This window comes from Pelodiscus sinensis, chromosome 26 (genome assembly GCF_052426305.1).
Source record: "Pelodiscus sinensis isolate ZL-2025 chromosome 26, ASM5242630v1, whole genome shotgun sequence".
In the NCBI taxonomy this organism is placed as follows: domain Eukaryota; kingdom Metazoa; phylum Chordata; order Testudines; family Trionychidae; genus Pelodiscus; species Pelodiscus sinensis.
In genome coordinates this window covers 1,572,462-1,594,384 of record NC_143077.1, presented here as the reverse complement: position 1 = coordinate 1,594,384, position 21,923 = coordinate 1,572,462, and the positions used below count along the sequence as shown (strand labels likewise).

General features: G+C 52.1%; 1 protein-coding gene across 2 annotated transcripts; it reads left to right on the top strand.

The window, feature by feature from the left end:
* Positions 1-10: 10 nt before the first annotated feature.
* Positions 11-20,676, top strand: STPG1 (sperm tail PG-rich repeat containing 1). Of its 2 annotated transcripts, none has more exons than XM_014577185.4 (8): positions 11-149; positions 1,206-1,309; positions 7,115-7,216; positions 8,207-8,380; positions 11,991-12,102; positions 12,811-12,976; positions 15,040-15,230; positions 20,094-20,676. In XM_014577185.4, exons 1-8 carry the CDS (start codon positions 68-70, stop codon positions 20,168-20,170), a joined length of 1,008 nt encoding a protein of 335 aa, XP_014432671.1. In that variant the 5' UTR covers positions 11-67; the 3' UTR covers positions 20,171-20,676. The 2 variants fall into 2 exon arrangements, with proteins under 2 accessions (XP_014432671.1, XP_089629601.1); XM_089773475.1 differs by lacking the exon at positions 20,094-20,676 and adding an exon at positions 18,386-18,880.
* The last annotated feature ends 1,247 nt before the right edge of the window (positions 20,677-21,923 follow it).

Sequence of the window (21,923 nt, the reverse complement as noted above, 5' to 3'; positions counted from 1 at the left end):
GTTTAGAAACAAAATGGTGAGTCTGCGAGGAAGAGTTTCTCCAGCCAGTGTGCAGTAGCTGCGTGGCATGGCTGCCTGCTCTGAGAACTTGGCTGTAGCTGCGAGGGTCAAAGGAACCCATGCTGTGCAGATCGGGAAAGCATCCAGGGGTACGGTATTGTGAGCGCGTTCACATGCAGTCATCACTTGGTGGCAGAGAATGGGAAAACACAGCTCCAGGCAGAGCCCTCCCGTCCAGTCCAAAGGATGATTCAGGAACTCGGCGGATTACGGGGCCTGGTGCAGGGCGGCAGCAGGGGTCGCTCCCCTCCCACTGACCGGGCAGGGCCAAAGTGGCCCAGCAGCCTGCTTCTGTGGATTTAAATCATAGCCCGTGTCTCGCAGCTCCCCTCTGATTTAGCACTTGCCACCTCGCTCTCCGTACAGGCAGAGCATTCTCTCCTCTGCCGTTTCTCCCTCACCTCGTCCCTGGTTTGCCTTTCCCACTAATATCAAAGATCCTCTCGCCCCCGGTTCCTCCCTGGGCAGCAGCATGGCCATGTTCACACAGAGCCTTTGTTTAAACCCTCTGGCTGTGGCACAGCTACTGGCCCCGCTCCACTGCCAACAGCAGCAGAGGGAGCTCCAGAGTAGGGAAGAGCAGGCGATTTGCACAGTGTCAACCAGCGTTACTCCAATGACACAGTGGTAAAAACACAGTGCGCCGGCCCCGCGACCTCCCACCTTTGTCACCACGCTGCACGAGTGGGAAATGGCAAGGAAGTCTCAGTGTGGGCAAGGCCTTTGAGCCCAATGCTGCACAGCACAGAGGCCCGGAGCTTGTTGCTATCAATTCAATGGAAGTGAGTTGCCTCCTGCCTTGGAGGATCAGGGCGGCAGTGTCCTCTGGGAGAGTGACTGACCTAAACGGTCTCTGTGGCCATTACGGTCTAAGTAAGGACACGGGTTGAAAAGGAGTCAGCAGTATCTGAGTCATCCCTAAGGCCCTTTGTGATCACTGAAGCACCTTTAAAGCTCCACAGCAATAAATAAAACAGAAAAATTCAGAGCCAAACCAGATGGTGATTTTGTGACCCGAGCATGGCATTAATGCGAGCTTTGCATTTAATGTACGTTTCCTAGTTAAAATGAAGTTTGGTGCTACAGTTACATATTTCCTGGATCGTTACCTTCAGGATCTTGTTTTTATCGCCTTTACCTTTTAGATTACAAGGTCTCCTCCATTCCTTATAAATACGAGACAAGAGTGATCCCAAACACTGAAAAAAAGGGATTTAATTCTCAAGCAAAGAGATTTCAGTATAACCAGGTAGGTAACAGACATATTTGAGATTTAAGACATTTGCTTAAATCTTATGTTCCTATTACGTGACACTTGCAAAAAATAGCAAACATCATTCTGGGATGCATTAATAAGTGTGTTGTGAGCAAGACACGAGAAGTCATTCTTCCCCTCTATTCTGCGCTGGTTAGGCCTCAGCTGGAGTGTTGTGTCCAGGAAAAATGTGGAGCAATTGGAGAAGATCCAGAGAAGGGCAACAAAAATGATTAAAGGTCTAGAAAACGTGACTTTTGAGGGAATACTGAAAGAATTGGGTTTGTTTAGTTTGGAAAGGAGAAGACTAAGAGGGGACATGATAGCAGCTTTCAAGTACCTAAAAGGGTGTTTGAAGGAGGAAGGAGAAAAATTGTTCTCATTAACTGCTAAGGATAGGACAAGAAGCAATGGGCTGAAATTGCAGCAAGGAAGGTTTAGGTTGGACATTAGGAAAAACTTCCTGTCAAGATGTTTAAGCACTGGAATAAATTGCTTAGAGAGGTTGTGGAATCTCCATCATTGGAGACATTTCAGAACAGCTTAGACAAACACCTGTTAGGGATGGTCTAGACCATGGGTTCCCAAACTGGGGGGCGAGAAGAAATTCCGGGGGGGGGGGGGCGTGAGACAACCCAGCCCCCCCCATCAATTCCCCCTCCCCCCACAAGTTGTGCTGCTATTTTTGTGGTTTGTCCCCAGTCAGTTCCCTTTTTTTTTTCCTCAACAAGTTTTGCTGCTATTTGGGGGAGGCGTGAGGGTTTCTCGAAAATCAAAAAGAGGGACGTGATGCCGAAAGGTCTGGGAACCACTGGTCTAGACGGTACTGGGTCCTGTCATGAGGGCAGGGGACTGTACTTGATGATCTGACAAGGTCCCTTCTAGTTCTAGTATTTTATGAGTCTATGATTCTATTATCTCTAGGGATCTCATCGTATAACAATGGTTGGGTGAGCTGAACTGGACACATGGCTTGCATACATGTTTTGTATAATATTCCATGGATCAGGCTTTGGGGAAAAACCCACTAACATCGAGGCAGAAGAGAAGTGTTATTGAAAATCACTGAGGAAAATACTGAGATAGTTTGATGAAAGAGTCATGTGACTTTGTTGATAAAGAACTGTAGGAAACTTCCGTTTTAACACTCAAGACCCTGGTCCACCACTGAGTTATGCTGTACAACACCAGTGGAACAGCACTGAATTTTAGTAGGTTTTAGGTACCTAATTCTCTTAGGCTCCTTTGAAAAATAGAGACGATGCTGCCTACTCCTCTTGGGCCAGAAGGGGGAAGCAGAAAGATACTGTAGCACAGTACAAGTCAACCAGACATCTATACTAATTCTTCCTCTCTAGCTGGTACAGATGACACATCCTCTATAGACAAGGGGTCTTCGGGGTTCCAGCTTTCTAACTACTGCCTCTTCTGAGGGAAGGAGGATTCTCTGTGCCTCCTGCAGAAAGTTTCCTGCTCTCCATCTGGTGACTAACCCTGCTTGGCTCCCAAGAATGCCATGGACATTTAGTCAGCTGAGGATTTCCGTAGCTCCATGCACCCTTTTCCAAGTGGGAGATCAGAGAGTTATTTGGTACCGTCTCTTTCTCTAAGTCTCCCTTTGATCTCTTCCCTCTTGCTTGTCTCTCCATCTCAGCAATATCAAGAGTTCATTAACTCCGGCTGGAGTATCACTAATATCCATGGACATCATCATGAGGGGAAGTGATCAAGGTGGGGAAGTTGCTTAACTGCCTCATGCAGGCGCCATCTGTCTGCCTGGTCAGCTTCCAAGAGTTCCAGGTGACCTGATGCAAAGTTCTGGCTGAAAGAGAAGAGGTAGAATTTTAAGGTAGCTCCACAAAACACTCTGTTCTACTCGGAGAATGTCCTGCCTGGAGGATGGAGCAGCCAGCGGGCCAAACCACACATGACACAAGACCTAAGTGGCTTTTTGCTTAGGCATTATCCCTAGGGAAAGGTCACTGCATCGAATACTAGGGCTGCTTTCTGAGCTTCTCCTTGCGAAGGTACCTGGTCATGTCTCCATGGAACATAATGGCACAGCTACAGCAGGGTTCCCTGTAAGCTGAACCCTTGGGTGGCTGCTCAGGAGAGATTCAAATGTTACCCAGCTGATTAGCTGAGTGACCACGGCCAGCAGCAGGTGTTTCTACAGTTGGTGCACGTCCACACATGCCTCAGTGCACAAAACATTTATTCTGCACATGGATGGAAAAAATTAGCAGGAACATTGGCCACAGGTGCAGGGATTCACTCTCTACTAGAACTTCAATGTATATTATTGGGTGTTGTATGCAACATATTTCTGACCAACGAATACCATGACCTAATGGCCTTCCACCTCGACAGAATGCAATCTCAAGGAGCTGAAAGGATTTACGGGCAAGTAGTCAGCTCAAGGTGGAGTAGATTTTCAAAGGTACAAATAGCAAGTAGGTGCCTAACTCCGTACACGTCCTCCAGCCAGGAAGTGTTAGTCCCATTGTGGCCAAGTAAAGTCTAATGTAAGTAGGGGCATCTCTAATGAAATCCATGGAGTTGCACCACTTACATGAGTCCTCGGTGCATCTTATAGTTCCTCTCTGCAGGGTCTGCAGAATATTTATTGACGTGGCTCTCTGCACTGTAGCTCCCAAGAGCTTTTTTATAAAGGAGGTGAACTTGGAAGGCTCAGGGCCTGATTCCGATGGGGTGGCTCCAGTTTTTACTGGTGCAGTTGTGTGATTAGCATTAGAGTGGTGCCTACTGATACGTGGTAGGTACTGACACTGTATGTACACACAGGAAGAGGCAGCTACATAGCATGGGAGGGGACATGGATGCCCAGAGAGGTGACATTACTTGCCCACAATCAGGCAGCAAGTCAACATCAGAACCAGCCGTAGAATCCGGGTCGTGGCCTCCTGCCACAGCCAGCAGATAAGAGTGTCAGTCACTGAATGCAATGGGGAGTAATGTGGAGGTGAACCAGGATTCCCCCTCAGCCTCTTTAACGAAAATGGAATGAAGCGAATACAGAATCTCTGCTGGGACAAGGACGTGACCCGTTCTCACGAGGGCTTTCATCATGCGGACACTCCCCATTAGTGACTGTTCGTATCCCCCAGCTCGCAGCCAGCAGCTGGCCAGTCATGCCTTTCCTTCGTTGCTCTCCGGGTCGGGATTGGACCTGGCGTCCTCACACAGCTCTTCATGGCCCGTGCTCCGATCTGTCCTGCCTCATCGGTATCTGAGTTCTAACTCGTCCTCCGCCTGGTACCTCTCTCTCAGCTCTTTCCTTGACTCCTCTCCTCCGCAAGCCTGTGTACCGAGCTGCCTGCCCGTCCAGGTGACGAGACACTGCCAAGTCCATTCCTACGCCCGCCACAAAGGTTTAGGGTTAGGCTCTTCCTCCCCTCTGGCCACTCAGGCCTGCAGAGCTCCTGGCTATGCCGCCAAGGACCTAGAGCCGGTCCCAGAATGTGATGTCCTGGTTGGTAGCCACTCGGGTGCCAGTCTGGCCAGTCGGGTTGGTAGCCTCTTAAGGAGGTAGCGAGGTCATTCCTTACGTGCCCGGGGCTTGTGGCCAATGCAAACTCTTCTCGGAAGCTCGTTTTTATTATTCATGTATTCCTCCTACACCCTCTCCCACTGCCTGTGCCTCCCTGAGTCACTCCTCTGTGTCCTCTCCCCACTGCCAGCTTTGTTCGTTCTTTCCTGCTGTCCCTGGCCTGCATGGGGGGGTCAGATGCCTGCCCGCAGATGTCACTCCTTGCAGGACTGGGTGTACAGCTGGAATTGCTCCTGGTGTCCTCTCTACCAACTACTGTTTCTCCCCTTCAGACCCATCTCTTGTATGTTATTCCCACACTGTGTTGTGTATCTCTGTCTGGATCTGAGCATACACTCCTCAGGAGAGGAACCGGACAGGACAAGACAGAACCTCCTTCTGTGTTTGTACAATCTCCTCTGCTTGTCCAGCGCTCCATCCAAAATATTTTCCACTGGTAATTGACAAGGTCACATGATGCTGATATGCCCTCCAGGCTCAGGAGACTCAGATATTTCCATTCCTACATACCTGCGTCCTCCAACATGTGTGTTGACAGCAGGCTATATTTCTCATCCCACACAGTCCTGAGCCTCTACAAATCCGGCTGGTGTCCCTTGGGTTAGCGGGAGCACAGGACTTTACAGATCTTTAGTTCCTTGCAGAACTGAGCCTCAAATGCTTATAGGGTCATTGCCTTGAACTGAGGCTAGTTTGGGTTTATTTTGCTCTCTAAACAGAATCCCACCCAGTTCTCTCTCAGGCAGAGAGCTGAGTCAGGGAGGGTGCGGTAACTGCAAATAATGCATTCTGTCCACACACTGAATTAATTCAGTCAAGTCAGATGTACAAGAGAGATTTCAGACTCACTCCGAAACTCCCAAGCTGTATAAATTGCCTTGCAGACACGAAGGAAACATAATCTCCCATTTCATATTAATTTTTCTGTGCAATTTGAGACTGGCATTAAAATAAGATTATTATTTTGAAACAATGAAAACCATCTGCTCATTGCACAATGACAGCTACTACAAAATGATCAGGTGCCCATGGAATGGAATGGAAAATGATACTGAAAATATTATAATGCCATTATTTATATCCAGGGTACGCCTTCACCTGGAATGTTCTGTGCATTTCTGGTCACCCTGACTCAAAATTAAAGCTGCAGCACAAATAGGAGGGTTTCAGAAATAGATGACAATTATGAGTCCTGGAGAGAGACTGGGGTTTGGTTTTGAGAGGAGACAAATGAGATTTGATCTGAGAGAGGAGAGGGGAATAGGGAGCTCCTGGTTACTCTCTCTCATTGTGTGAAAACAAGGCTTGTTCACATCAAACTGAAAACCAACCAAAGGAAATAATTGTGCACACAGCGTAGCTTCTTTGTGCAGCACCTAGCAAGATGGGATCCGGGTACATAATCGGAACTCCTATGCATTGTGGTAATAACAAATAATAAAGGTAACCTCTGGAACTCACTGCCACTGGGTATAATCAAGGCCAAGAGTTCGTAGGATTTTAAAGTGTTTAGCTTCTGTTACTGATCACGAAAGTATCAATAGTTACATTGTGGAGGAGGCCACACTGTTGATAAGGCATGCTTCGCTCTACAAGACTCAGGGACACTAAAGCTGATGGCATCCACCTCCTCTCCAGCATCTACTGCCACTGTCCCTCCCCTCGCCCCCAGGTCAGCAGGCCTGCTGTGAGCACATCCCCGGCATAGCAGTAACAGTCCTTTTCGGTTATCCCATACCCGTCCATTAAGGCATTCTTGCACCTTCCATTGATGCATCTGCCCCTAGCCACTGAGACAGGATAATGGACAGTCCGGATCTCTCATCTGACCCAGCCTGGCAATTCCTAGGTTTTGCCGTCACAGCATGGGCAGAAGGTAATGCAGGCCAGGAAAGGCATTGCCTTCCCAAAAGTGCTACACTGTCCAGCAGCTCAGGAGGGGCTAGGGCCCTGCTGCATGGCAGCCTGGTGGCTGGGGAAGGCTGGGGCCATGCCACGTGGGAGCCCTAGCCCTCATCTGGGGTTGGGCGGGGCTCGGGCGGGAGGTGATGTAGCATGGTCTCGGGGAAAGGGGTGTGGCTTTGAGGAGAGGGGGCGGGGCTTTGGCTGCCTTCCCCAGCTGGGCCTTCACCCACCCCCATGCGTCACAGCTCCGAAACTTGCCAAGTCGTTTTTGGAGTGTGTTCGGGAGGGCGACGGCTGGGAACTGTTCTCTGGTTCCTTTTTAGAATGAAATTCCAGGCCCGGGATTCTACAATGTCGTTCACCAGCCTGCAGAGATGAACAGCACCTCCCTGTCGACGAAAGGAACGGGCTACTTCCCGTCCATGGTAAGGGGAAGGGCTCGCATTGTTCAGGGCCTGAGCCACCGCCCAGGAGGTGTGAGTGTCCAACTCCGACTGAAATTAAAGGGAGTTAGTCACTTAATTACCTTAGAAGATCCAGGCCGAAGGGATTTTCAGTTGATTTCAATAGGCCTTTAATGATCATGTCTCATTTTTCATCCCTTGCTGCATACATTTAGAGTGCCTTACCAAATGCCGGGAGGGTCTGGGCCTGAGATACAATAGTGCTAGAGAAGAACAGTAATGGAGAACCTTCCCAGCCCCTGCGACAGATAATCCCTGGACCAGCCACGGGCAGACGCCACTGGATTCCATTCTCCAGCTGACCTGCTTTTTCAATTGCGCCTATTGCTTAGGAAACAAATTCCTCTGGGGCTAAATGTTCTGCGCTTGGTCTCACCCCTTAGGTGATTTTTCCCCCCTTTTGAATAGAAAACTGGAGCAGGATTGGCGGAGCTGAGCTGGAGTTACGGAAGTGAAGGGGGGAGGGACAAACATTCCCCCTCCTCCCCCACACACGGGCTAGCTGCAGGTGTTGCACTCAACCAGCTTGAAAATGGCTAAAACCAGTGACAAGAAAGATCTTCTGTACATTTCAGTTGGATTCACAAAGCATGAGCCAAGCTAGAGACTCGGCTTGGTCCTTTCGATGCTCCGAGCACTGAGCGCCCGTAACTTTGCCCCGTCCGTTAGAATCTGCAGCCCAGCCCAAAGGAAGATCATTGAATCACTGCCCAAGTGAAGCGGCTGAGCCAAAGGGAACGAGTGGCGCTCGGCACCATCCCGGCAGGATTAGACTCCTTCGGAGCTGCAATGGAAAGTCTCCCCACCATTCGTTCTTGCTGAGGACGTTCCCTCCCCAGCGATAGCCATATGTAAAGGGCCAGAGGCCACAGCCTGGTCCAAGCACTTCGCCCCTCTCCCTCCAGCACCGCTATTCAGCTCTACTGAGTCCTTTCGTTTCTCTCTTTCCAGGATGCTCGTCTCCCCTGCAACAGAAAACCCAGCTACCCGGCTGCGAACGCCTACGACCTTTCCCTGGCCTTCCAGTCCAAGCAAGATTTCAGCACCGGAAACTCCAGCATGTTTCAGCAGCCCATTGCTAAGAAGCGAGTGCAAAAGACCACCCCAGCGCCCAATCAGTACAAAGTAAGGGGCAAACCCCAGGGGGTCAACGCCAAAGTACAGTTCCCTTTCAGTGATATGGGGGATTATAGGGTGACCACCCGACTGCGTTTAACCCTGCGTGGGCCACAGCATGGCTTGCCCAGTAAGGGTGTGCGACAGGGGAAGGATAGCACAGTGGTTTGAGCATTGGCCTGCTAAACCCAGGGTTGAGAGCTCAATCCTTGAGGGGACCATTTAGGGATCTGGGGCACATCTGGCAGAGATGGTACTTGGTCCTGCCGTGAGGGCAGGGGACTGGACTTGATGACTCGAGGTCCCTTCCAGCTCTAGGAGATAGGAGTAGGTGTATCTCCTGTGCACCTCTGGCTTCCTCCTGGCCCAGTGAAGTCAGTGGGATTTGTGCCATTGACTTCACTGGAAACAGGTCAGAGCCCGGCAGTCCCGGTCGCCCAGGCAGCCCAGATGTGCCACTGCAGCAACGCGCCGCCTGCACCACAGCGTAACCCGAGGGGTTGAAGGACCCCACAGCCCGGAGGAGCCTTTGGGAGTGTCACAGTTGGGCTGTCACCTCGTAGGTGTGTTCCTAGCAGGCGGGTGGTCTAATGCTTGAAACAAGGGCCGGATCCCCCACTGCCTTGCATGGACTTATGCTAGTTTACACCAGCTGTGGATCTGGTCCTGGCCCCGAGTTCTGTTCCTGATTCTGCCCGTGACTCTGTGTGATGTTGAATAACACGTTAACCTCTCTGTGCCTCCGCATCCCTCTGTGACATGGGGACGATACTACAGGACTCCCTGGGGTGTCGCAAGCCTTCTCCATGATGGCTTGGAGCATCTTGCGAGGGAGTTCTTAACGAAATGCAGAGGGTTACGAATCTCAGTGCACCTCTTGGTCCTGGATTTCAGTGTGCCCTCGGCAGTCCTCGGCCGGGCTGACTGGTCAGCTGTCAGATCCGTTACTCTAACTCTGCTGGAGCCCCAGCTCCCTGAGTGTCTGTCCCTTAGAACAAGAATCTTGTGTGGCCACCCTGCTCTGTTTTCACTCTACTCGCTTCGAGTGTGACACCCCAGGGGACTGCTCGGGCGGATGCGCCTGCTGGCTCCTCACGCGCCGGCGTTGTACAACTGTGCAGGCAGCGAGAGAAGGAGAAAACTGCAGCCCACTGGACCTGCACAGGAGTTTGCGATTATTCATATTACGTATCGGGCCTACAGGCTCCAACCAGCCTGAGTTCCCATTTTGCCAAATGTCCCTACACACAAGACTGAGTCCTTGCACCAGAGTTTGCCATCGAAGTAGACAAGACAGAGTGAAGGAGAGTGGAGCATTAATGATCAGCGAAGCAGAGACCATAACTGATTTTCCTACGTCCACGGCAGACCTGGGAACCTAGCTCTCTCGAGTCCCAATCCAGTGCCTTATCCACACATCACACTCCTTGGAACAACAGCCTTCCGCAGCCCAGCCCCCCAGCCGAGGCATTGGCTCCGAAGTTTCGCCAAGAGACGAGTGCTGCTAGGGATAGAATCACACGTGTCCCCGGTTGTCCCCCACACAAACAGTGACCACGCTTGATCCTCCCACATCCGTGGGGCCTGACTAACTCTCACGTACGGTGGCATGGCTGCGAGGTAGAGAGGGATTCCCATTTATAGGCTTGGTCAGACTCAAGGATCATGTGTCTTCATTGTTTATAAAAGGATCAGATCCTCGTCTGGTGTAAACCTGCCTCGCCCCATTGGCGGAGCGGGATTTGGGGGATGTTGTGCGCCCCGAGGGGATTCTCAAGCAGCGCCCCGGGGACCTGCTTTGGTGGAAAGGCCGGCTTTCCCAGAGACACCCTGCGAGGAAGACACTGGCCTTTGCCACGGTGCCTTCCAGCTACAAGGGGCTGTTTCAACAAGTTTTCTGTTGTTTGAGCTAGTTTGTGGGAGGCGATTATTTCACATCTCGTAGTCACATGAGTGTGGAGAATGTTATTTCTAACACTGTAAGAATTTGCTTCTGGGAATACTCTTCCTGGGTTAATGACAGTCTTGTGCTTTACTGGACGAGATGGTGTCTAGCCTTCAAGCAGCACAACAGGAAACAATCAATTGACGAGGTGGCCAGACCTGATAATTTATGGCCATAGGCAAAGAGACAGTCTGGGAAAAAACAGAGGCCCAGTCCCCGACACATGCACAACTCCCACTGAAGTCAACAGGTGGTTCTCCCCTAGAGCTGCAAATCAGGCCCTAGGGTATAATCTCATACACTGTCAGGGCCCACCAGGAGCTCACCCTGGTGAGCTGCCGCTGCCCTATTGCCCACCCCTGGTCTAGGGACACCATCCCTGCCCATTAGCCATGGATGGGCCTATCCTCCATGAATTTGTCTAGCTCTTTTTTGAATCCTGTTATAGCCTGGGCCTTCACAGCATCCTATGTCAAGGAGTTCCACAGGTGTGAAGAAATATTTCCTTTCATTTGTTTTAAATCTGCTACCCATTCATTTCATTTGGGGTGTGTATTCACAGCAAAGTTATTTCGGCCATTATTCCAAAATAACTATGCGAGCGTCTACACAGTAATTCTGTTATTTTGAAATAACGGGCAGCTTATTCCGACTTCTGTAAACCTCGTTCTACGAGGAATAGGGCCTGTTCCCAAATAGCTCTTTTGAAATACGGCCTGTGTGGATGCTCCGCTGCTGCCATTTCGGCCTGTGTGGAGGTTCCGCTGCTGCCATTTCAAAATAGCCCCTCCCCACTGCCTCCCGGGGCTCTCAATCGAGGTAGCGCGTCTCCCTTAGGGGAGCCAGCCTTGGACTCGTTTTGAGGCTTCCCTGCGGTGTAGGCGCGCTGTTTCGAAAGGAGCTATTCCAGAGTAACTAGTCCAGAATAGCTTGTTCCAAACTAACTGTGCAGTGTAGACGTAGCCGTGGTGACCCCTGTTCCTGTGTTATGGGAACAAGGAAATAACGTTTGCTTATTCCCCTTCTCCACCTTGGCATGATTTATGGGCCTCTGTCCCATCCCCCCTTTCCTTAGTTGTCTCTTTTCCAAGCTAATTCCAACATGTGGCACACTCCATCCAGTGCGTTCAATGCCCCAGTGACATCGGTGTCGGTGAAAGCAGATAATCCCCAACCTCTCGCACGAACTCACACAGGAAACAGGAGAGACAAACACGGAGCCTCTTGTGGGCAAACACGCTTCACAAAGGCTCACTCTGGCCGACCTCTCAGGAATCTGTTCAACACGAGGCTCAGTGCTTAAATTCACGAATTTGCCAGACACTAAAAATCATGGACCGAAGAGAGATTCTGTATAACCCACTCCCGACCCTGCCCCCGCTCCCTCCCCCGCCCGATGAGCCTTGCGTGGCTAGCCAAACCTGTAGCCGATCCGCAGGCCGCCCATTTGCAGGTCCCGCCCAGCTCCATGCCACCCCCTGCATCTCCCCGTCCCCCCGCCTCCATGCCCCGTGTCCCTGCCCCCAGCGCCCCCCCGCCTCCATGCCCCGTGTCCTTGCCCCTCAATCTCCCCGCCTCCTCCCCCAGCTTCCCCCCAGCATTTTTTGTGACATTAGTAGTTACCCAAGAGGAAAGTCAATTCAAAGCAATTCATGGAGACTTCCTTTTGCCCAGGCCTCTCTAGATTTCTGCAAGCAAAGCAACAACGTGTGCGCCCGGGCGGTGTTTGTGTCCAGAACGCCGAGGGGCTTGAGCCTTGACAAAGCGGACAAATGGCCCTCTCCGTGTAAGTGAGCTGCTGTGATGGGCAGAGCAGCATCGCCTGGAATCTGACTCTACGAGGGCCTTACCGCCCTGGCTGGAACCAAGGCTAGCCGGGCACCCAGCGTGTCCCAGGGAACACGCGCCACCTTGCGGGTTTGTGTCCCTTCTGGTATCGGTAGGTGGCACGTCCGGGTTCTCCAGGACGGCCCCTTGGAAGTGTTGGTGCTGACCAGCCAGAGGGAGTCACGCTCCAGAAAGATTATTGGAATGGGGAGGGGGCTCCCCAGAGTGCCAGGGGCTCAGGGAGTGGTGTGACCTAGCGCCCCATAATACACCTCCGTCTGTCATGCTGCCATAGAAGGAAACTTCTTCCTGGCCCTTCTGCCTCGTGAAGTTTACACCCTGGAGCCGGAGGCTGGCTGGCTCTGGCCACTTGACAGTCGGTGGTGTAACGGCAGGGGATAGTCAGTCAGCATCTCACCTGTCCGTGTCATTGCTAGTTTTCCTGCCTGCACATCCTCCTGGGAAGTCCAGGACCCCGTTGCTAGAGCAGGCTCTTATTTTCTGCGCCCCGGGGTAAGCTGCTCCAGGTAGCAATTTATATCATCTCCAGCAATGCTTTACCCCCAAACACCCTCTTGTGCTGCTCCCTGTTACGTCGGGTGTTTTCACTGAGCCGTGCCGGCCCCAGTGCAGTTGACGGGACATCCCTGCCCTTGTGTGTTATTAGGCCACTACAGAATCAACGAATCCCTGGTCCAGAAGTCACCCAGGATCCCCGTGTCTTGCTTCAGATCGAATACCCATCGGGGAGCAAAGGTGCACAACACAAGTCCCGGGCCGGCTGCCTATCAGCTAGACAAGCCCACAGCCGCCGCAAAGAAGCCCCCTTCCACGTGAGTCCCAGCCTGTCTGCTTTCTCACTGCCAGTCCTCGCTAGCCAAGCCTGCAGGCTCCACCCGGCTCTCCGCACCGTTCTCCCACCATCTCCCAGCAAGCCCCGACTTGGCTGCTTCTGGTGTAGGGGATGGGCAAAAAATGGCTCCCGTGGGAAGCAGAAGTCCCAGGGTGTTCTGCCTCAAAGGGGAGATGGGCTGATAACACTGAAAAGCAAAATATACAAACTGTCGCCACACACACTACACAATGGCTGTGCTGTAGGTAGGATAGACAATCCCCGGTTTACAGATGCGACCCAATGGAAGAACAGGGAACAGATCCCACAGCTCCCGGCCAGTCAGAGGTTTTAACCATGGCCTTGTCTACACTTACTGGGAGATCGGCGCTGCAGGAATTGAGCGCCCAGGGGTTGATTTAGAGGGTCTAGAAAAGACCTGCTAAATCAACCACCGATTGCACGTTCATCGACTCCGGTACTCCACTGGATCAAGAAGAGCAAGGGGAATCGATGGACAAGTTTCTCCCGTAGACCCCCGCGGTCGAGACGCTGCGTCCCTCCAACTCCAGGTATGCCCTTCACGTAGCGGGAGTTGCGTACCTTAGTTCGACATTGCCCCCTAGTGTAGACCTCGCCCATTTGACCCAATTTTCCCCCCTTACGAAAACCAATGCGTGATCTCACCCCGAGGTAATGCCTTGTGGCTAAGGAACCTCGCCCGGGCACTGTGGCGTGCGAGTGAGAGGGGAGGGGTTCACAGCCGTCTGAATGACTAACGTGGGGTGCACCCCGCGCTGGGCCAAGAGTCAGTTGGGTTGGGCTAACGCTTAGACGCGCCTCTGAATGGCACCGAGTCTGCGAAACAGGCGGACGACGGCCTCCCCGCGAGGCTTCACGCACTTCTTCAGGCCAGCCCAGCCAGCCTCTCCCACCCCCAGCCGATGGGCAGGGAGAAGAGGAAAAGCCCCTTTCTTCCCCCTTGGCAGCGTGGAGGAAAGGCAGAGAAGTCTGCTCAGCAGCAGGTTATTCCAGTAGGTTTATGGGAGCACCGCCCACTGACAGTGACATGGCTTTGCCTGAGATAAGATTAAGATCAACAATAAATTCTTGGCCAGGGAAAGGTCTGAGGAGTCTCCGGGCAGGTCGGCAGCTCTGCACGGAGGCGGCTGGAGCTCACTGCAGGGGGTGGGCAGCTGTTGGGCAGCGAGGGGGCTGCGAGCTTGTCATCACCGAGTGGCTCTCCCGGGACGGGGGCTGTGCTCGCTGCGCTTGCACCCCTAGAACTGGTGGCACGTGTCGACTGCACCGCAGCAGCGCTGTGATTGGCTGCAGAGGGAGCGCAGCCAGCACCCACCTCTTCCCGCGGGGGGTGTTCAGTAACACTGGTAGGAAGAGTCCAACACGCATGGAAACCAGCAGGATCTGGCAACCCTGCACATGGCAACGGAAATCTCTGGCAGACCACACAGAGCCCCAGTGGGCAGCACGCGGCCCTCGGGGGCAGGCTGCCCATTGCTGCGAGAGAGGCAACGCCAGAGAGCGCGTGCTAGACACAGAGCACTAGGGCAAGGCCAATGAGATTTCAGGGAGCTGGACGGTCTCACATCGTCAGCAAATATCAGCCCCATGAGCATCCAGGCGCCCGAGTCAGGCTGTCTCCGTCCTACACGCCAGGGGCAAGCGGCTGTGTCCACACAAGGGTGGAGGCCCAGCAGCAGCGAGCTAGAGGGGCCGTTCCCTGCTGCCTGCCCCTGGCCACAACCTTTCCTCACTGCCAGAGCGTGTCCCTTGCGCTGCACGGCAGCAGGGCCAGGTCGAGGGGGCCGATGGGTGACTGGTACAGGGGCCCGCACTGGCCAAGCACCGGGGCCGAGGGGCCGACAGCTCTTGTCTAGGCCATTCTCTCAAGCTTTTAGCTGGGCTTTCCGAAGGAGCCCATGGGGTGCAAGCGCCCAGTGAAACATCAGCACCTCCCTCCACTGAACCTCAGAGCTTTTAGTCTCAAGCTTAAACCTCCCTCCCGTCCGACTGTAGCTTGAGTATTCGCTTTTCTTCCAATAGGCGCAAGCAAAACTTGAATTTCTCCGCCGCAGCCGTACCACCTCCTAAAAACCCACCTCTGCCGGGGCCGGGGCAGTACGAAATAGTGGACTACGAAGGCCCACCGAAGCATTACATCTCTAGTGCTGTATTTGTTTCCAGTACGGGACGGTGGACAGGGAACACATCTCGACAAGGGCTCCCTGGGCCAGGTAAAGTAAATATATTGATAAATGCTTTGTATTTACAGAGGTGCTGGAGCTGCAGCACTCAGCACTTTCCGTAGCTGATTTAGCAGGGTGACCCTCCTTTCTACGGCTAGGGAAACAGAGGCACAGAAAGGCTAAGGGTCAGACATACAACGGTGTATAGGATACAGACAAGTGCCTTAGGGTATGTCTACACTACAGCACTAATTCGAACTAACTTAGTTTGAATTACTTAATTCGAACTAAGCTAATTCGAACTAACGCAGCTAGAACTAAAAACTAGTTCAAATTAGCGTTTTGCTAATTCGAACTAGCGCGTCCACATTAAGTGGACCCTGAAGCGGGGTAAAGGATGGCCGGAAGCAGTGCCGGCAGGGCATCAGAGGAGGACTTAGAGCATGGAGCTGCTGTCTCAGGCTAGCCGAGGGCTGTGCTTAAAGGGACCCGACCCCCACCCCAGACAGACAGTTCTCAGGGGTGCCCCGCGTGCAAAGCAGTCCTGGCTTGGAGTGCCCTGAGTGCCCACACTGGGCACATCACAGCACTCAGCCATCAGCCCGGCTGCACTTGCCGCAGGCTGCCATCTGGGGAGAGGGGGTATTGGGGGGCTGCAGGAGAGCTTCCACCCCCAGAAGCCCGCAGAGCCAGCCCAGTCCTCCCCATCGGGGGCTCGTACCCCATTCCTCCCTCACCTCCTTCCACTTACCCTTCCCTAGTCCCCCTTCTTATTGATGTACAAAATAAAGGACAATTGTGTTCAAAAATGGAATCTGTCTTTATTGAACAAAACTGGGGGAGACTGGGAAAAGGAGGTGGGAGAGGGGAAGAGAGAGGCTGGGAGAGAGGAGGGCAACTAAAATGATCAGGGGTTGGGAACAGGTCCCATATGAAGAGAGGCTAAAGAGACTGGGACTTTTCAGCTTAGAAAAGAGGAGACGGAGGGGGGACAGGATAGAGGTCTCTAGAAGCAGGAGTTGGGTGGAGACGGTGCATACAGAAAAGTTCTTCATTAGTTCCCATAAAGAAGGACTAGAGGACACCAAAGGAAAGGAATGGGTAGCAGGCTTCAAACTAGTAAGAGAAAGTTGTTCTTCACAAAGCAAAGAGTCAACCTGTGGAACTCCTTGCTGCAGGAGGCTGTGAAGGCTAGAACTGGAACAGAGTTTAAAGGGAAGTGAGATCAAGTCATGGAGGTTGGGTCCATGGAGTGGTATTAGCCAGGGGGTAGGAGTGGTGTCCCTGCCCAAGGTTTGTAGAAGGCTGGAGAGGGATGGCACGAGACAAATGGCTTGGTCACTGTCTTCGGTCCATCCCCTCCAGGGTTCCTAGGGTTGGACGCTGTCGGCAGACAGGCTACTGGGCTAGATGGACCTTTGGTCTGACCCAGGACGGCCATTGTAAGCTCAGGGCTCAGGGTCGGGGGTCTCAGTGGACCCCCTTGATTCTCTTGCACACCTGCTCCTGGGTGGCCAGGCTGGCAGCTCTCCTGCCCTAGCCAGCCACTTTCCTGTGCCTAGTGTGGAGATCGTGGACGAGGTCCACAATATCCACACTAGACCAGGCGGGTGCCCGCCTCTTGCGGTCCCGGTCAAGCTCCCGGGAGCCACCAGCCTGGTCCCGGGAAGAGGGGGAGGGCTGGGTGGCAGCGGGTGGGTGGCTCGATCCATGCCAGGTGCAGGGTCTGCTGGCTGGGTGCTGGCAGGCTTGCACCTGGCACAGGCACCGTAGCCAGCCCGTGCCCCTTTAAGGGGTCCGGGGCCGGGAGGGGGGCAGACGAGTTTCCCTGGTGTTGGCCAGAGTGGCCACCAGGGAAAGCTGGGGAGGGCTAGCCTCCCACTAGTTTGAATTAAGGGGCTACAGAGCCCTTAATTCGAACTAGTAAGTTCGAACTAGGCTTAATCCTTGTGGAATGAGGATTACCTAGTTCGAACTAAGCGCTCCATTAGTTCGAATTAAATTCGAACTAACGGAGCGCTAGTGTAGCGCCTATGAAAGTTAGTTCGAACTAACTTTGTAGTGTAGACATACCCTTAGTTAGATTTATGGGAGCTGTTATTAAATCCCATTAGGTGCCTCTCTGCACCATTAGGCACCTAAATACTTTTGTAAATGTGAGGCTAAATGACTTGTCCACGGTTACACAGAGATTCAGTGTCAGAGCTGGGATTGGCCCTTGCGTCTCCTGACTCCTAGCCCTGCATTCGGGTCACTGTACCCTTTGTTTAAAATATCTTGAGACGCACACACACACTCCGAGCGCCATTCAGCTATTGCCAACTGTCGGCAAGTTTGATAAACAGCTTCTGGGAGCTGCGGTGTGTTTGGAAAACTCCCATTCGACTCTTGTTGTTGCAACCAAAGTCTTCCCTGGGCTGCCTTAGTGCCCTGTGTGGGCGAGGGGGAGGAAGCAGTGAAAGAAGGAAGACAGTGACTCATGAAGAAGCCAAGTGTTTGCATTGCAGGCCCTCCCAGCCGCGCTCCTCTGCCTTCTGCCACTTTGACGCTGGTGTAACATTGGTGCGACTCCCTTGAGTCCAGGGCAGTTGCTCCTGATTGACATCAGCACACGTGGGAGACAAACCAGGGCCCGTAACTGCGTCCAGAAAAGCTCAGGAAGGGGCCTGCTCAGAGAGACGATGGGGGAAGCGTATGAAGGGTTCCGTGGGCATCATGTCCTTGGCTCCCATGACCAGCCAGTGCTTCCAGGGGACATGCAGAGGGCTAGAGCTTGGAGCCTTTACTCCATCGTAGCCCAAGGGCCATCTGACCTCCCAGCGATGCAGGGGATCCACCTCCAGCCCCGTCAATGCTAACACCTAGGGGACAAGCTAAGGCCGGATTCAGTCTCTGGTTGTGGCCGCTGAGTTGCTCCTCGCACTGCAAGCCTGCGGGTGCCTGTGCAGCAGGGCACAGCGGAGCCTGAGGAAGGCTGGTGGCAGTTGGCCCTGGGTGCGTGTTGTGCAATCAGGAATCGCCATGAGTAACAGTATTTTCCTGCGGTGAGTAAGTGAGGTGTATTCGAGGAAGTAAACAATGCAAGACACGTGACCCTGCGTCCCTGTGGCAGGCTGATGCCGGATTTGGAGCGCAGACAATACCAAGTTTGCTATTGTTTACAGTCTCTGAGTTTAGTCATCTGTCGAATCTCCCATCCACAGCGTGCTGGCGCATGTCAGACCCGGCTCACATGGTGCTGTTGGTTTCCCCCTGCCTCGTGGCCGCAGAAACAAAGGGAGAGATTTTACTAGAGGGCTGCACAATACCCGTCCGCCCTGCTACATCTCACATGCTGAGCATGCCAAGCGCTTGGGCAGAAAGGCGCAGCGTCTGCTTGGTAGATGCCGGGTCCCCAGCAGGGTAAATTGAAGCAAATGAAGCTGTGCCCATTTACACCAGCCAAGGATCCAGCCCAGAGTCTTTCAAACATGTGAGAAAATCAAATTCAAGATGAAGCAGAGGAAGTAAGCAGGGCTAGAAACACTTTGAACCGACGGCAGTAAAAGCAGCTCAAGAATTAAACTGGAAATCATGCCCATGCATTGTTAATGTGTGATACATCAGGACATCCGTCACACAAACCCAGCTGCCAGCACCGGCTTTGGGAAATAGCAAAATCCCCTTCGTTTTACCTTTTACCTCTAGACAAGAGACTTCCACTGGGGCAAAGCACCCTGTGACGACATCTTACCAGAGTTAGCCCATGTGCACTATTCATATCCAATGCACAATGGCTCAGGCCTGTAAGAATCGCATGCAATGCAGAGCTGCAGTGTTACGTCAATGTCATTGCCCCCAACCACCGAAATAGCACCCGATTCAATGAATAGGCTCGTATTAGCGATAGGAAGGGATGATTGGGCACCAAGTATTCGGTGCCCGGATTTTAGGATGCCAGAAATTTAATATTAAGTCCAGGGTTTCTGATTGATCATGTAACTTAAAAAGCCACCGATAGAGAGATAGTCAGTCAACACCAAATACAATCAAGGTGAATTTTGGATCAGAGTCGAGATTAAAAGAAGGTCCAAACAAAGGATCTGTGCCAACCTTTGGAACTAGCTTGCTGTGTCTTGGCTCGGGCCCTTCTCTCATGACAATGAATGTTAATGAGGATATTAACAAAAGCATGGTTTGCCCAGACCGCTGTAATTTAACAGCATATACAAGCGTTTTATCTCAAAGGCCGAGGAGGCTCGGAAGCTGACTTTACTTCCATTTGTATAACAGGTCAGCTCAGTGCGATTAGATACTCAAGGTGGAGAAGAGTCTTTCTGCCTTCACAAAACCTTTGGCCCCTGTTGGTGATCTCCACTATCTAGCTTGTATGGCCCCCATTTCCGTAGTAGCTGAGCCCGTCCCGGCCTTCCATGGATTTATCCTCACAGCACCTCTCCTGGTAGGGAAGTGCTGTTATCCCCATTGCATAGATGGGAAATGAAGGCAGAGAGAGCTTCAAACTTACCGTGATTGATTTCAGTAGGAGTTAGGCACCTAAACACTAATCTGGCCCAGGTGACATGACCAAGACCATGAAAAGCGCTGTGGCAAAGCAGAGAATTTCACCTGGAAAACTAGACTAGCATTCCCTGCTTTCATCTTCTTTATGCATGTTGAATTTGTCCTTATGCCTCATGTAGCACCACTGACTTCAGTGCCAGCGTGAGGGACCTGGTCAGTAAAGGTGCAGGAATCTTGCCATTATTCATTACAAATTGAAGCTGCTCCATGCAGCCCATCAAAAATACAGCCAAGGATTTACAGCCCTTTCTTTAGCCTCTCCCCACCCTGCAAACAAGACACCCTAGTTCTTATATTTGTCAATAGTCTGCTCTTTGCATTAGCTCTTTTCCGCATCTCTCGTGATAGGTACGTATCTTCCAGAAGTACCAGGGAAGCAGTCCTTTCTCTACAACGTTGATAACAAGTGGATTCCAGTACTGTAGGCAGGAGCGTCCTCACACTTCGGAGAAATTCTGCAAAGACTGGACTCACCCTAAACCAGCCGTGCACCCGCAAATACATGAACAAGCTACAGTATCCCCAGCACCTATGTCTTAACTGGCCTTGTAGTCTGGCAGCTGACCATGGTAATTTGCACAGATTGCAGACTGAAAGCTGATCATCAGGCTGAAACTGACGTAAAAGCTTCCAATTAAGTTGACTTTGAACAAGTCAAGCAAATACTGTTTGATTCTTTTTAACCCTCTGTAATTAGTGGGAATGTATCTGTGGGGCTAATCAATTCTGGTCACATATCGGCCAATCACGTACAACACTTGTGATAATCTATTGCTTGATTTTTATCCCTGGTTGAAATTGTGGTTCTCTTGACCCTCCAGTTGAACCTCTGGCTTTTAGAATCCAGGTGTGCTTCTGGCTCCCTCCCTCCAAGCACAAAATAAATCTGTCCTAGTCATGGTGATAGTACAAGTAAATATTAATAATACTGGCACGCGTGCTGCAGTCTCAGCTAATCACCAGTGAGAGGAGACGGGAGTAGGAGAAGCTGTTGAGGACTGAGCATTTGACTGGTGGTTTGGCAATTCACTTGCCTGTCTGCCCCCATATCTCCCCTCACTGGCACTTCAGGAAAAACTCCTCTAAGTCGAAGATCTGCAGACTGACCAGAGGCTGGTCCCAAAAGGGCACCATTGACGACCCACTTTGCACTGACATAAGTGACTGCCAGCCTGGCCACGAGATGGTGAATCAGCCCCACACAGCACGCACCCTCTTGGTGTGTCGTGTAAATTTCATCTCTCCAGTAAAGCCCTGGGGAGTTTGGGATTTCAGGAGATCCCATTTCTCATTGCAACAGACCAATTTCCTGTTTGTAAACTAATCCACAGTGACATAAAGGTAGGGTGGGGAGGTAGATAAAAGATACATGAAACTGAAATAATTAGCTACCTGGGCAAGCAGTGAACGTTACAACACGCTTATTCATCTGATGAAGTGGGTTTTACCCACGGGAGCTCGTGCACTAAGAGATCTGTTAGTCCGAGGTGCCACGAGACTCCTTGTTGTTTTGCAGATACAGACTAACACAGCTCCGCTCTGAACTTAACCCTGCAGAATAGGGGTGGCTGGTTTTGGAGCACACTGGGAGGGCGATACAGGAGACAGTTTTCATTTCTGCGAGGTTCCTGCTCTGGTGGTGTCAGTTTGCCAGGCATAGTCAGGTCCTGGCATGTGTTTGGGATGCATGTGCAGAATTTGTGCAGTGCAAGCGGCAAGCTTTCCAGGTGTGCACCCAGCTGCGGGTGCTTTTCTCAGAGCTGCAAGTGAGCAGAAGTCAAACACTTTTGAATCGGTTTTTCCCCAAGTCAGTACAAACCAGCCATCAACTGGACCTAGCCAAATATTGCTTCAGTGGAAGCTTCCCCCATTTGTCATCATGGGCTCCTTACAAACACAAGTGGGCTCATACTTTCACACGACCTTTACCCACCCTCAGGACTTGCTGCCCCGGAGCCTCTCCGCTCACCCTTTCATCTTCCAAAGGGGTTGGTGGGCTGGGGTGAAGAGTCAAGAATGCTCTCGCATACTTGTGAGCTGTGCTTTCCACCAGCTGTATGGCAACTCGCCTTTGCTGGAAGGGATGAACCGATACTGAAGCCAGCAACGTCAGCGAAACACCCACCTTAGGCAGGGCGCGGGGGCAGGGCAGAGTCTGCTCTCACACTGATGTGAATC